This window comes from Oncorhynchus mykiss, chromosome 9, assembly GCF_057628025.1.
Source record: "Oncorhynchus mykiss isolate SJ-2025 chromosome 9, ASM5762802v1, whole genome shotgun sequence".
Lineage (NCBI taxonomy): Eukaryota > Metazoa > Chordata > Actinopteri > Salmoniformes > Salmonidae > Oncorhynchus > Oncorhynchus mykiss.
In genome coordinates this window covers 1,842,501-1,859,366 of record NC_143030.1, presented here as the reverse complement: position 1 = coordinate 1,859,366, position 16,866 = coordinate 1,842,501, and the positions used below count along the sequence as shown (strand labels likewise).

Genomic DNA, 16,866 nt, shown 5'->3' with positions numbered 1-16,866 from the left:
AGACAGGGCCCTGGAAGCCTCCTCCCCAAAAACAGATCGATCAAAAACCCGTATCATCTCCTCCTTAAAGTCCTGATACTGGTTAGTACACTCAGCCCTTGCCTCCCAGATTGCCGTGCCCCACTCACGAGCCCGTCCAGTAAGGAGAGATATGACGTAGGCGACACGAGCAGTGCTCCTGGCGTAAGTGTTGGGCTGGAGAGAAAACACAATATCACACTGGGTGAGGAACGAGCGGCATTCAGTGGGCTCCCCAGAGTAACACGGCGGGTTATTGATTCTGGGCTCCGGAGATTCGAAAGCCCTGGAAGTGGCCGGTGGATCGAGGCGGAGATGGTGAACCTGTTCTGTGAGGTTGGAGACTTGGGTGGCCAGGGTCTCAACGGCATGTCGAGCAGCAGACAATTCCTGCTCGTGTCTGCCTAGCATCGCTCCCTGGATCTCGACGGCTGAGTGGAGAGGATCCGAAGTCGCTGGGTCCATTCTTGGTCGGATTCTTCTGTTATGGTGCGTGAATGAGGACCCAAAAGCGAATTAACAAACAGAGTACTTTAATGACGAACATACGTGGGCTCAGATGGACAGGTAGATTCCGACAGGACAGGACAAGGTTGCAGCACACACGATGATAGTCTGGTTCAGGCATGAGACACACAAACAAACAAACAAGAATCCGACAAGGACAGGAGCAGAAACAGAGAGAGATATAGGGACCTAATCAGAGGGAAAAAGGGAACAGGTGGGGAACGGGGTGAATGGGTAATTAGGAGGAGACAAGGCACAGCTGGGGAAAAGAGGGGGAGAAAAGGTAACATAACAACGACCAGCAGAGGGAGACAGGGTGAAGGGAAAGGACAGAGACAAGACAACATGACAGTACATGACATTTGTGTCCTTTAGTAGTGGTTTCTTTGCAGCAATTTGACCATGAAGGCCTGATTCACGCAGTCTCCTCTGAACAGTTACTTGAACTCCGTGAAGCATTTTTTTAGGCTGCAATCTGAGGTGCAGCTAACTCTAATGAACTTATCCTCTGCAGCAGAGGTAACTCTGGGTCTTCCATTCCTGTGGTGGTCCTCATGAGAGCCAGTTTCAAGATAGCGCTTGATGGTTTTTGCGACTACACTTGAAGAAACTTTCAAAGTTCTTGAAATTTTCCAGATTTGACTGACCTTCATGTCGTAAAGTATTGATGGACTGTCGTTTCTCTTTGCTTATTTGAGCTGTTCTTGCCATAATATGGACTTGGTATTTTACCAAATAGGGCTATCTTCTGTATACCACCACTACCTTGTCACAACACAACGGATTGGCTAAAACTCATTAAAAAAATGTAGGGCTGCAATCCCGTTAACAGGATCAATATGACAACAGCCAGTGAAAGTGCAGGGCGCCAAAATCAAATTCAATTCAAATTCAAAACAACAAAAATCTTATAATGAAAATTCCTCAAGCATATAAGTATTTTACACCATTTTAAAGATAGAATTCTCGTTAATCCAGCCACAGTGTCTGATTTAAAAAATGCTTTACAGCAGAAAGCACCACAAACGATTATGTTAGATCACCACCAAGCCACAGAATAAACACAGCCATTTTTTCCAGCCAAAGAGAGGAGTCACAAAAAGCACAAATAGAGATATAATTAATCACTAACCTTTGATGATCTTCATCAGATGACACTCGTATGACTTCATGTTCAGTAGTTAAAAAAAAAACATCCGGTGATATTGCAGAGAGCCACATCATTTTACAAAAATACTCATTATAAATGTCGATGAAAATACAATTGTTGGAAATATAGATATCCTTAATGCAACCGCTGTGTCAGATTTTTTACAAAACTTTATGGAAAAATAATCTGAGACAGCGCTCAGAAAAAAAAAATATCCGCCATGTTGGAATCAAAAATCTGAAATTATTATAAACATTATAAACATTATAAATATTCCCTTACCTTTAATGATCTTCATCAGAATGCACTCCTAGGAATCCCAAGTCCACAATAAATGCTTGATTGTTTCGATAATGTCCATCATTTATGTCCAAATAGATCCTATTGTTATGGTGTTTAGTACACAAATCCAAACGCTCGTGCAGGTCAAGCCAAACGTCGGACGAAAAGTTCAAAAGTTATATAACAGTCCGAAGAAACCTGTCAAACTAATTATAGAATCAATCTTTAGGACGTTTTTATCATAAATGTTCAATAAAGTTCCAACCGGAGAATTCCTATGTCCTTAGAGAAGCAATGGAACGCAGGTCGCTATCATGTGAATTGCGCCTGACCAGCACTTGGCACTCTGCCAGACACCTGACTCATTCTGCTCTCCTACAGCCCCACATCACAGTAGAAGCCTCATTCAAGTTTCTAAAGACTGTTGACATCCAGTGGAAGCCCTAGGAAGTGCAACTTGATCCATATCCCACTGTGTATTCAATAGGGGCTGGGTTGAAAATCGACCAACCTCAGATTTGCCACTTCCTGTTTGGATTTTTTGTCAGGTTTTGCCTGCCATATGAGTTCTGTTATACTCACAGACATCATTCAAACAGTTTTCTATCCAGATGTACTAATACTATGCATATATTAGCAACTGGGACTGAGGAGCAGGCAGTTTACTCTAGGCACCTCTGGGCACCTTTCATCCAGGATACTCAATACTGCCCCTGCAGCCATAAGAAGTTTTAAGAATGAAAGAAATTCCACAAATTAACTTTTTAACTTATGAAGGTGGTTGAGAGAATGCCAAGCGTGTGGAAAGCTCTCATCAAAGCAAAGGGTGAATATAAGCTTAGCCTTTTGTTAACAACACTGTCATCTCAGATTTTCAAAATATGCTTCTCAACCATAGGAAAACAATCATTTGTGTAACAGTAGCTAGCTAGCATAGCATTTAGCGTTAGCATTAGCATTAGCAATCAGCAGGCAACATTTTCACAAAAACCAGAAAAGCATTCAAATAAAATAATTTACCTTTGAAGAACTTCAGATGTTTTCAATGAGGAGACTCTGTTAGATAGCAAATGTTCAGTTTTTCCTGAAAGATTATTTGTTTAGGAGAAATCGCTCCGTTTGGTGCGTCACGTTTGGCTACCAAAAAAAACAGAAAATCCAGTCATCAAAACGCCGAACTTTTTTCCAAATTAACTCCATAATATCGACTGAAACATGGCAAACGTTGTTTAGAACCAATCCTCAAGGTGTTTTTCACATATCTCTTCGATGATATATCATTCTTGGAAGTGTGCTTTCTGTCCTGAATTCCAGGAGAAAATGCCCGCAACTGAAGATTGCGCACCAATTTAGACAAAGGACACCGGGCGGACCCCTGGAAAATGTAGTCTCTTATGGCCAATCTTCCAATGATATGCCTACAAATACGTCACAATGCTGCAGACATCTTGAAGAAACGACAGAAAGCGCAGGCTCGTTCCTGGAGCATTCACAGCCATATAAGGAGACATTGGAAAACAGAGCTTCAGAAATTCTGCTCATTTCCTGTTTGAGGTTTCATCTTGGTTTCGCCTGTAGAATGAGTTCAGTGGCACTCACAGATAATATCTTTGCAGTTTTGGAAACGTTAGACTGTTTTCTTTCCAAAGCTGTCAATTATATGCATAGTCGAGCATCTTTTCGTGACAAAATATTGCGCTTAAAACGGGCACGTTTTTTTATCCAATAATGAAATAGCGCCCCCATAGATTCAACAGGTTAATACTTTTTTGGTTATTACATGACTGGTACATGGTTATTACCACTGTGTTATTTCATAGTTTTGATGTATTCACTATTATTCTACAATGTAGAAAATAGTAAAAATAAAGAAAAACCCTGGAATGACTAGGTGTGTCCAAACTTTTGACTGGTTCTGTATAAACAGGTCTCTCCAGGATCACAGCTCCAGCTGTGTATAATATATAAACAGGTCTCTCCAGGATCACAGCTCCAGCTGTGTATAATATATAAACATCATATATAAACATAACATCAGCTATCTGAAACCAGATGAACCACTAAACACTATAATGTTAGTAGATGATGATTGTGGACATACCATGTACTGTGATGTTGACAGCATTGCTGTGTTCTCCAGACCCAGACTCACACCAGTACACTCCACTGTCTGATGGTATTAGTGACACAATGCATGAAGACCCTTGTGGTTTTCCCCAGTCAATATTACACTCTGAAAGGGTTCCTCTCCCTGTGTTCCTCACCACGCTCCATCCAGCAGAGTTCCCCTGAACCTCACAGCTCAGAGAGACAGACTCAAATTCAAAGAACTGAGATCTGTCAGGACTGACACTCAGAGAGGCTGGAAGAGAGAGATCAAAGAAAGAAAGAGAGAGAGAGAGGGATGGAGAGAGATAGAGTGATAAGGGGAGAGAGATAGAGAGAGTTGCATTGTCTAAAGTAAAGTATTAAATGAAGGCCCTCAAGAGCAGTAGTGCCTGTATTGGCACAGAGATGCAGAAGGGTTGGTGCAGAGGAAGGTGTAATATTATACTGCCAACCATATTAGAACAATCTACTACTTCTTCTCTACTTGTTACCATAGAACAATCTACTACTTCTTCTCTACTTGTTACCATAGAACAATCTACTACTTCTTCTCTACTTGTTACCATAGAACAATCTACTACTTCTTCTCTACTTGTTACCATAGAACAATCTACTACTTCTTCTCTACTTCTTACCATAGAACAATCTACTACTTCTTCTCTACTTGTTACCATAGAACAATCTACTACTTCTTCTCTACTTCTTACCATAGAACAATCTACTACTTCTTCTCTACTTGTTACCATAGAACAATCTACTACTTCTTCTCTACTTCTTACCATAGAACAATCTACTACTTCTTCTCTACTTGTTACCATAGAACAATCTACTACTTCTTCTCTACTTCTTACCATAGAACAATCTACTACTTCTTCTCTACTTCTTACCATAGAACAATCTACTACTTCTTCTCTACTTCTTACCATAGAACAATCTACTACTTCTTCTCTACTTCTTACCATAGAACAATCTACTACTTCTTCTCTACTTCTTACCATAGAACAATCTACTACTTCTTCTCTACTTGTTACCATAGAACAATCTACTACTTCTTCTCTACTTGTTACCATAGAACAATCTACTACTTCTTCTCTACTTCTTACCATAGAACAATCTACTACTTCTTCTCTACTTCTTACCATAGAACAATCTACTACTTCTTCTCTACTTCTTACCATAGAACAATCTACTACTTCTTCTCTACTTCTTACCATAGAACAATCTACTACTTCTTCTCTACTTCTTACCATAGAACAATCTACTACTTCTTCTCTACTTGTTACCATAGAACAATCTACTACTTCTTCTCTACTTGTTACCATAGAACAATCTACTACTTCTTCTCTACTTCTTACCATAGAACAATCTACTACTTCTTCTCTACTTGTTACCATAGAACAATCTACTACTTCTTCTCTACTTGTTACCATAGAACAATCTACTACTTCTTCTCTACTTGTTACCATAGAACAATCTACTACTTCTTCTCTACTTGTTACCATAGAACAATCTACTACTTCTTCTCTACTTCTTACCATAGAACAATCTACTACTTCTTCTCTACTTGTTACCATAGAACAATCTACTACTTCTTCTCTACTTCTTACCATAGAACAATCTACTACTTCTTCTCTACTTCTTACCATAGAACAATCTACTACTTCTTCTCTACTTCTTACCATAGAACAATCTACTACTTCTTCTCTACTTCTTACCATAGAACAATCTACTACTTCTTCTCTACTTCTTACCATAGAACAATCTACTACTTCTTCTCTACTTCTTACCATAGAACAATCTACTACTTCTTCTCTACTTGTTACCATAGAACAATCTACTACTTCTTCTCTACTTGTTACCATAGAACAATCTACTACTTCTTCTCTACTTCTTACCATAGAACAATCTACTACTTCTTCTCTACTTGTTACCATAGAACAATCTACTACTTCTTCTCTACTTGTTACCATAGAACAATCTACTACTTCTTCTCTACTTCTTACCATAGAACAATCTACTACTTCTTCTCTACTTCTTACCATAGAACAATCTACTACTTCTTCTCTACTTCTTACCATAGAACAATCTACTACTTCTTCTCTACTTCTTACCATAGAACAATCTACTACTTCTTCTCTACTTCTTACCATAGAACAATCTACTACTTCTTCTCTACTTCTTACCATAGAACAATCTACTACTTCTTCTCTACTTCTTACCATAGAACAATCTACTACTTCTTCTCTACTTCTTACCATAGAACAATCTACTACTTCTTCTCTACTTGTTACCATAGAACAATCTACTACTTCTTCTCTACTTGTTACCATAGAACAATCTACTACTTCTTCTCTACTTCTTACCATAGAACAATCTACTACTTCTTCTCTACTTCTTACCATAGAACAATCTACTACTTCTTCTCTACTTCTTACCATAGAACAATCTACTACTTCTTCTCTACTTGTTACCATAGAACAATCTACTACTTCTTCTCTACTTCTTACCATAGAACAATCTACTACTTCTTCTCTACTTCTTACCATAGAACAATCTACTACTTCTTCTCTACTTCTTACCATAGAACAATCTACTACTTCTTCTCTACTTCTTACCGTTACTAGACTCTATCATTAATATGAGAAAAGATCCAGATCAGTAGAGACCAAGTAGAGACCATTTCACCCTAAGAGAAACAACCCTCAAACACAACACACACTATACTGACCTTGGTCTGACCGGAGGTTAATCTGTGCGTTTTGAAATGGCCATAGAGTCTCTAACAGAGCATATTTTCCATTTAGAAAGACACAGTATAAATGTAACCCACCAACTAGATTTTTGATTTTAATATTTGTCAACACTCAAATGTCCTATTTTTTTTTATTTAACCTTTTTTAGTAGCTAGGCAAAAAAAGTTAAGAACAAATTCTTATTTACAATGATGGCCTAGAAACAGAGGGATAACTGCCTTGTTCAGTGGCAGAACAACAGATGTTTACCTTGTCAGCTCAAGGATTTGAACTAGCAACTTTTCAGTTATTGGCCCAACACTTTAACCACTGGGCTACCTGCTGGTTATTGGCCCAACACTTTAACCACTGGGCTACCTGCTGGTTACTGGCCCAACACTTTAACCACTAGGCTACCTGCTGGTTACTGGCCCAACACTTTAACCACTAGGCTACCTGCTGGTTACTGGCCCAACACTTTAACCACTAGGCTACCTGCTGGTTACTGGCCCAACACTCTAACCACTAGGCTACCTGCTGGTTATTGGCCCAACACTCTAACCACTAGGCTACCTGCTGGTTATTGGCCCAACAATTTAACCACTAGGCTACCTGCTGGTTATTGGCCCAACACTTTAACCACTAGGCTACCTGCTGGTTACTGGCGCAACACTCTAACCACTAGGCTACCTGCTGGTTACTGGCCCAACACTTTAACCACTAGGCTACCTGCTGGTTACTGGCCCAACACTCTAACCACTAGGCTACCTGCTGGCTATTGGCCCAACACTCTAACCACTAGGCTACCTGCTGGTTACTGGCCCAACACTCTAACCACTAGGCTACCTGCTGGTTACTGACCCAACAATTTAACCACTAGGCTACCTGCTGGTTATTGGCCCAACACTTTAACCACTAGGCTACGTGCTGGTTATTGGGCCAATGCTCTAACCACTAGGCTACCTGCTGAAGGAGATGGTGTAGCAGAGCAGCAACATTTAGTTTATTTACTATTTAAAATATACATCATTAGATGAAAGCCCCAACTGAAATTTGACACCTAAAATATTCTAGGTGTGCACCATAGCCTGGCCTTGCCATAGAGACAGACAAATATACATACTCAGTGACCATAACCTGTCCATAGAGACAGACCAATGTACAGACTCAGTGTCATTTTATAATAGAGATAGTAGATCAAGCTGGTCTTTCATTATATATTAGAGACAGTAGATCTAGCTGGTCTGTCATAATATAATAGAGACAGTAGATATAGCTGGTCTGTCATAGTGTAATAGAGACAATAGATCTAGCTGGTCTGTCATAATATAATAGAGACAGTAGATTTAGCTGGTCTGTCATAATATAATAGAGACAGCAGATCTAGCTGGTCTGTCATAATATAATAGAGACAATATATCTAGCTGGTCTGTCATAATATAATAGAGACAATATATCTAACTCCAGATTTTATCCTAGTCTTTCATAATAGAGACAATATATCTAACTCTAGATTATATCCTAGTCTTTCATAATAGAGACAATATATCTAACTCTAGATTATATCCTAGTCTTTCATAATAGAGACAATATATCTAACTCTAGATTATATCTAGAGACTATCACTACCCTATTGTTTCACTCCCACAGGGTTATAGTTATATAGTTATAGTAATATAGTTATAGTTATATAGTTAGTTATATAGTTAGTTATATAGTTATAGTTATATAGTTATAGTTATATAGTTAGTTATATAGTTATAGTTATATAGTTATAGTTATATAGTTAGTTATATAGTTAGTTATATAGTTAGTTATACAGTTATAGTTATATAGTTAGTTATATAGTTAGTTATATAGTTAGTTATATAGTTATAGTTATATAGTTATAGTTATATAGTTATAGTTATATAGTTAGTTATATAGTTATAGTTATATAGTTAGTTATATAGTTATAGTTATATAGTTAGTTATATAGTTATAGTTATATAGTTATAGTTATATAGTTATAGTTATAGTTACATAGTTAGTTATATAGTTATAGTTATATCGTTAGTTATATAGTTATAGTTATTTAGTTAGTTATATAGTTATAGTTATATAGTTATAGTTATATAGTTAGTTATATAGTTATAGTTATATAGTTAGTTATATAGTTATAGTTATATAGTTAGTTATATAGTTAGTTATATAGTTATAGTTATATAGTTAGTTATATAGTTATAGTTATATAGTTAGTTATATAGTTAGTTATATAGTTATAGTTATATAGTTAGTTATATAGTTATAGTTATATAGTTATAGTTATATAGTTATAGTTATATAGTTAGTTATATAGTTATAGTTATATAGTTATAGTTATATAGTTATAGTTATATAGTTATAGTTATATAGATATAGTTATATAGTTATAGTTATATAGTTATAGTTATATAGTTAGTTATATAGTTATAGTTATATAGTTATAGTTATATAGTTAGTTATATAGTTATAGTTATATAGTTAGTTATATAGTTAGTTATATAGTTAGTTATATAGTTATAGTTATATAGTTAGTTATATAGTTAGTTATGTAGTTAGTTATATAGTTATAGTTATTTCGTTATAGTTATATAGTTAGTTATATAGTTATAGTTATTGTTAACATGTATCTATTTGAGTCTGTATCTCACATCACAGAGTACCATGTTCTACCCTGTGATGTGTTGCAGGTGAGAGCAGCTGGAACAGGTGGAGATTCTTTATGGAACCTTCGTTACTAAGAGAATAAGGACTGGAGACTGACATGAAGTCACAACCAATGAAGAGACAGGAAGACATGTTACTATTATAGAACAGGTGATGAATATAGAGAAATGTTACTATTATAGAACAGGTGATGAATACAGAGAAATGTTACTATTATAGAACAGGTGATGAATATAGAGAAATGTTACTATTATAGAACAGGTGATGAATATAGAGAAACGTTACTATTAATTAAAGAACAGGTGATGAATATAGAGAAATGTTACTATTATAGAACAGGTGACGAATATAGAGAAATGTACTCACCTCCACCTTGTCCGAGGCTACAGTATACCAGAGGACTCAACAGCACTGAAACACACAGAGAGAACTATCACTATGGTACATGATGTAAACACTGAAACACACAGAGAGAACGATCACTATGGTACATGATGTAAACACTGAAACACACAGAGAGAACTATCACTATGGTACATGATGGAAACACTGAAACACACAGAGAGAACTATCACTATGGTACATGATGGAAACACTGAAACACACAGCGAGAACTATCACTATGGTACATGATGTAAACACTGAAACACACAGAGAAAACTATCACTATGGTACATGATGTAAACACTGAAACACGCAGAGAGAACTATCACTATGGTACATGATGTAAACACTGAAACACACTGAGAGAACTATCACTATGGTACATGATGTAAACACTGAAACACACAGAGAGAACTATCACTATGGTACATGATGGAAACACTGAAACACACAGAGAGAACTATCACTATGGTACATGATGTAAACACTGAAACACACTGAGAGAACTATCACTATGGTACATGATGTAAACACTGAAACACACAGAGAGAACTATCACTATGGTACATGATGGAAACACTGAAACACACAGAGAGAACTATCACTATGGTACATGATGTAAACACTGAAACACACAGAGAGAACTATCACTATGGTACATGATGTACACACTGAAACACACAGAGAGAACTATCACTATGGCACATGATGTAAACACTGAGCTGCACCACAGATATTAATTTCCATAATAGTCTACTGACACATTCGTGTGTGAATCTTATTAACATACTGCAAGAATTCCCATCAAAATCTGTCAATTTAAGAGATCTGTATTTTTGCATCGTCTGTGTTGCAATCCACAGCATCAGACTATGTTGGACTTCCACATCTGTGTGGAATGGCAGTCTACAACTCCCACAAGTCTCGTGGAAAGGGGAGACTCAGTTACAGACTAATATGACCCAACTATCCCAACTATGGAAAGGGGAGAATCTCAGCTACAAACTAATATGACCCCCTATGGAAAGAGGAGACTCTTAGCTACAAACTAATATGACCCCACCATGGAAAGAGGAGACTCAGCTACAAACTAATATGACCCCAATATGGAAAGGGGAGACTCATACAAATGAATGGTAGTATGGAGATATTTATATAGATATTAAACCTTCATCTGAAGGTAACCTATACAAATTACTGGAAGCATGGATATTTTTTTTTTTTTTTTTATTTAACCAGGTAGGCCAGTTGAGAACACCTTTATTTAACCAGGTAGGCCAGTTGAGAACACCTTTATTTAACCAGGTAGGCCAGTTGAGAACACCTTTATTTAACCAGGTAGGCCAGTTGAGAACACCTTTATTTAACCAGGTAGGCCAGTTGAGAACACCTTTATTTAACCAGGTAGGCCAGTTGAGAACACCTTTATTTAAGTTGAGAACAAGTTCTCATTTACAACTGCGACCTGGCCAAGATAAAGCATAGCAGTGTGAACAGACAACACAGAGTTACACATGGAGTAAACAATTAACAAGTCAATAACACAGTAGGAAAAAAAGAGTCTATATACATTGTGTGCAAAAGGCATGAGGAGGTAGGCGAATAATTACAATTTTGCAGATTAACACTGGAGTGATAAATGATCAGATGGTCATGTGCAGGTAGAGATATTGGTGTGTAAAAGAGCAGAAAAGTAAATAAATATAAACAGTATGGGGATGAGGTAGGTAAAATTGGGTGGGCTGTTTACCGATAGACTATGTACAGCTGCAGCGATCGGTTAGCTGCTCAGATAGCAGATGTTTGAAGTTGGTGAGGGAGATACAAGTCTCCAACTTCAGCGATTTTTGCAAATATCGTTTTGTGCCAACAAAAATAAGGGGTTAAATATCTGTCCCAAAAACTAAAATGTGTCCTGAGCTTTCTTATATGAGACCCGTTGGGGATGAATCAGAAGTAGTTAGGTAACATTGATAAATAAGATGTTTTATTTACATAATAATGCTTATGTGAGATATTTGTCATTAGGGTGTCTTCTTTTGGATAATACTGTTGGCAGTTTGCAGTTATCCCTTCTCTGCTAGGGCTTAGTCACTACGAGCCCAGAGAGGGGAGAGGTCAAGCTTGTCTTCATACGTCAATGTATCTGCTTAAACCATGTGATGCTATGAAGAATATCAGAAGGGGAGGAGGATAGAATGGAGGCTTGTCTTCTTATGGGAATGTGTCTGTAACTATTGTATGTCCCCTCTGAGGTTGCCCTTATCTTGATCTAATATATGACCTAAGAGGCTCACTGTCTCGGTGATCTTGTCCAGGAGGAGATGTATTTGAGATGGGAGTATCTAGAATTGACAATTGATATATGCCATTGGATGAGGTAATGGTTTGGTCCTAAGTGGTACCAAGAACGAGATAGGAACTTCGTTTAGGAGACCAAACTGAACGATAATTTATAGCTAATGCTATCTGGCTATGGGATACTCCTCTGTCAAGTAAAAGGTTCTTTGTGAACTGTTTCTGAGATCTGTGTTTCGTCATGTGAGTTGAGATGGGTGTGAGTCTTGGCTATAAATGATACTAAGAACTGTTTTGTAAGCACTCTCAGAGAATTCATTTATAGACGCTGAATTGATCTGAGAGTCACATGGCTATGGTGAAGCTCATATAATTAAAGATGGACTTTATAATATATCTTTGACTTGTGTGTGGTTTGCTCTCTCATTATTTGGTAATAAAGGAAATTTCCTCAACAGACCCGATTCAGGAAATGTCGCAGGTCACAACTTCACAGGACTGTAAAAATGGTTTTTATGAAAATGCGTTTTTTTTGGCAGAAACGCCTTCTTGAACATGTGAACTTTCATGTGTTAACAAACGTGTATGCTGTCTGGAAATATGAATACAATTGTTAAATTATGAGCCTAGTTGGTTAAGCAACAGAAAAAGTTAGCAGCCTTCCCACTAGCCATGATTGGCTGGGATAATGAGTGGTCTGTACATGCCAAGAGAAGATTAGTCTGCTATATAGAAGGCTTCTATCTATTTCAGCTCGTCAGTCTGTGTTGGTAATCCTGTCGAATGCAGGGAAAAAAAAGTATTGTGTATTGTGTATTGTGGAGCTGCATAAGTGTTGATTTCCACTTTCTGGAGGATCAAGTTTTGAAATCAGTGGAATTTGAGTATGATATCTAAGGAGATGGAGAAAACACTTGTCTCCGGATTACATCTTCAAACTAAGGGCAACCGTGGTATGACATTCCTGATAGGGATACGTGTCTACCATGCACGATGATGATAAGATAGTCTAGCGTTAGCTCACCACATTTTCAGATATTACTGTTGACTAAACCTATTCCATTCAAATTTGCACAACCGCGGCATTCAAACAAGGCTGCAATAAAAACTAATTGGACTGTAGCGACTGTGTTGGCATCGAAATCTGGGGTGTGAACTGCGTTTCTATTCAAGCATTGATTGATATGTTAATGGCCCGATAGTATTGGAGAAATGTAGAAAAAAACGGACTCCTCTGACGCTGTATGTTAAATTGTGAAGTGACACACCCGCCATTTTTAAAAACAACCGACGGAGTTCATTGCCTTCTTCAATCATGCAGAGACAGGCAGCATGATGGTCTTGTCATTGATTTTGCTGGAAAGGGAAGAAATTGTACTTTACAATGGTATTCGTATTACAGTTGACCTGGAAGTATTACGTTTTTTTGGGGGGCGCTAAAATAAGGTACCTTTTACATTACAACGAGATGTACAAAAGATTGTTAGCTAACTATTAATCATGTTTTAAGGTAAGACCCATGTGCAGACAGTGACGAAGTAATAAAAGTTTAATATTTGAACAAGGGCAGGAAAAAGGACAGGTCGAGGGCAGGCAGAGGTCAGTAATCCAGAGTGGTGGGGCAAAGGTACAGGATGGCAGGCAGGCAGATCTCAGTAATCAAGAGTGGTGGGACAAAGCTACAGGATGGCAGGCAGACAGAGGGCAGTAATCCAGAGTAGTGTGGCAAAGGTACAGGACGGCAGGCAGGCAGAGGTCAGTAAGGCAGAGGTCAGTAATCTAGAGTAGTGGGGCAAAGGTTCAGGATGGCAGGCAGGCAGAGTTCAGTAATCCAGAGTAGTGGGGCAAAGGTACAGGACGCTAGGCAGACAGGCTCAGGGTCAGGGTCAGGGCAGGCAGAATGGTCAAAACTGGAAAATCTAGAAAACAGGAACAGAAAACAGGGGGAAAACGCTGATAGGCTTGACGAACAAAACAAACTGGCAAAAGTCAAACACAGAACACGGGGATAAATACACTGAGGGTAATGGACTTCAGCAATCTGTAAGAACCGATGCTGGAGATGAGAAGCAGGTATGGAGAGTGAACGTTTAATTTCCCACAGATAAGGGATGGGACAGGAACAGCATCAGAACTGGGTAATACAAAGACATAACCTCACACTCAACGTCAGCAAAACTAAGGAGATGATTGTGGACTTCAGGAAACAGCAGAGGGAACACCCCCCTATCCACATCGATGGAACAGTAGTGGAGAGGGTAGCAAGTTTTAAGTTCCTCGGCGTACACATCACAGACAAACTGAATTGGTCCACCCACACAGACAGCATCGTGAAGAAGGCGCAGCAGCGCCTCTTCAACCTCAGGAGGCTGAAGAAATTTGGCTTGTCACCAAAAGCACTCACAAACTTCTACAGATGCACAATCGAGAGCATCCTGTCGGGCTGTATCACCGCCTGGTACGGCAACTGCTCCACCCTCAACCGTAAGGCTCTCCAGAGGGTAGTGAGGTCTGCACAACGCATCACCGGGGGCAAACTACCTGCCCTCCAGGACACCTACACAACCCGATGTCACAGGAAGGCCATAAAGATCATCAAGGACAACAACCACCCGAGCCACTGCCTGTTCACCACGCTATCATCCAGAAGGCGAGGTCAGTACAGGTGCATCAAAGCTGGGACCGAGAGACTGAAAAACAGCTTCTATCTCAAGGCCATCAGACTGTTAAACAGCCACCACTAACATTGAGTGGCTGCTGCCAACACACTGACTCAACTCCAGCCACTTTAATAATGGGAATTTATGTAAAATATATCACTAGCCACTTTAAACAATTCTACTTAATATAATGTTTACATACCCTACATTATTTATCTCATATGTATACGTATATACTGTACTCTATATCATCTACTGCATCTTTATGTAATACATGTATCACTAGCCACTTTAAACTATGCCACTTTGTTTACATACTCATCTCATATGTATATACTGTACTCGATACCATTTACTGCATCTTGCCTATGCCGCTCTGTACCATCACTCATTCATATATCTTTATGTACATATTCTTTATCCCTTTACACTTGTGTGTATAAGGTAGTAGTTTTGGAATTGTTAGCTAGATTACTCGTTGGTTATTACTGCATTGTCGGAACTAGAATCACAAGCATTTCGCTACACTCGCATTAACATCTGCTAACCATGTGTATGTGACAAATAAAATTTCATTTGATTTGATTTGACATACAACAATTAATGCTGAAGCAGGGAACAGCTCTGGGGAACAGACAGATATAGGGGCGGTAATGACACAGGTGATTGAGTCCAGGTGAGTGCAAAAAATCGCTGATGCACGTGACGAGGGAAGCAGGTGTGCGTAATGATGGTGGCAGGGGTGCGTAGTGCTGGGCAGCCTGGCACCCTCGAGTGCCAGGGAGGGTGAGCGGGAGCAGGCGTGACAACTATACACGTGTCTAATTTTGACAGACAGTGGTTCATTTCAAGCTAGTGTACTGTTAGCTAGCTATATGTCTTAAGCTAAAGTGTACTGTTAGCTAGCTAGCTAACGTTAACTGGCTGGCTCCCTAGCTGAAGTTATTATTCATTTCCCAGGGCCGTTTGCTGTTCTAGTTAGAGCCAAGATCGTCAAGTTATTAAACTATATAGATATTAAACTATATAGATATTAACCTATGTAGATATTTAAACATATAGATATTAAAACATATACATATTAAACGATATAGATATTAAACTATATAGATATTAAACTATATAGATATTAAACTATATAGATATTAAACTATATAGATATTAAACTATATAGATATTAAACCATATATATATTAAACAATACAGATATTAAACTATATACATTTGAAGTCGGATGTTTACATACACCTTAGCCAAATACATATAAACTCAGTTTTTCACAATTCCTGACATTTAATCCTAGTAAAAAATGCCCTGTTTTAGGTCAGTTAGGATCACCACTTTACTTTAAGAATGTGAAATGTCAGAATAATAGAAGAGAGAATAATTTTTTTCAGCTTCACATTCCCAATAGGTCCGAAATTTACATACACGCAATTTGTACTTGGTGGTGTTGCCTTTAAATTGTTTAACTTGGGTCAAATCTATCAGGTAGCCTTCACAAGCTTCCCACATTAAGTTGGGTGAATTTTGGCCCATTCCTCCTGACAGTCAGGTTTGTAGGCCTCCGTGCTCACAAGCGCTTTTTCAGTTCTGCCCACAAATTTTCTATAGGATTGAGGTCAGGGCTTTGTTATGGCCACTCCAATACCTTGACTTTGTTGTCCCTAAGCCATTTTGCCAGAACTTTGGAAGTCAATGTCCTTTTGGAAGACCCATTTGCGACCAAGCTTTAACTTCCTGACTGATGTCTGGAGATGGTGCTTCAATAATATCCACATCATTTTCCTGCCTCATGATGCCATCTATTTTGTGAAGTGGAACAGTCCCTCCTGGAGCAAAGCACCCCCACAACATGATACTGCCACCCCCATGCCTCACGGTTGGGGTGCTGCTCTTCGACTTGCAAGCATCCACCTTTTTCCTCCAAACATAACGATGGTCATTATGGCGAAACAGTTCTATTTTTGTTTCATCAGACCAGAGGACATTTCTCCAAAAAGTATGATCTTTGTCCCCATGTGCAGTTGCAAACCGT

At 38.4% G+C, this 16,866-nt stretch overlaps 1 protein-coding gene across 1 annotated transcript in view; it reads right to left on the bottom strand.

The window, feature by feature from the left end:
• LOC110517376 (uncharacterized) overlaps positions 1-16,866 on the bottom strand; it is a 36,781-nt gene that overhangs the window by 18,476 nt on the left and 1,439 nt on the right. Inside the window, exons 2-3 of the mRNA XM_090183257.1 lie at positions 9,853-9,897; positions 4,059-4,319 (exon numbers count right to left, since the gene is read on the bottom strand). Of these exons, the coding sequence (XP_090039383.1) occupies positions 4,059-4,319; positions 9,853-9,897 (306 nt within the window). The remainder of the gene's footprint in view (positions 1-4,058; positions 4,320-9,852; positions 9,898-16,866) is intronic.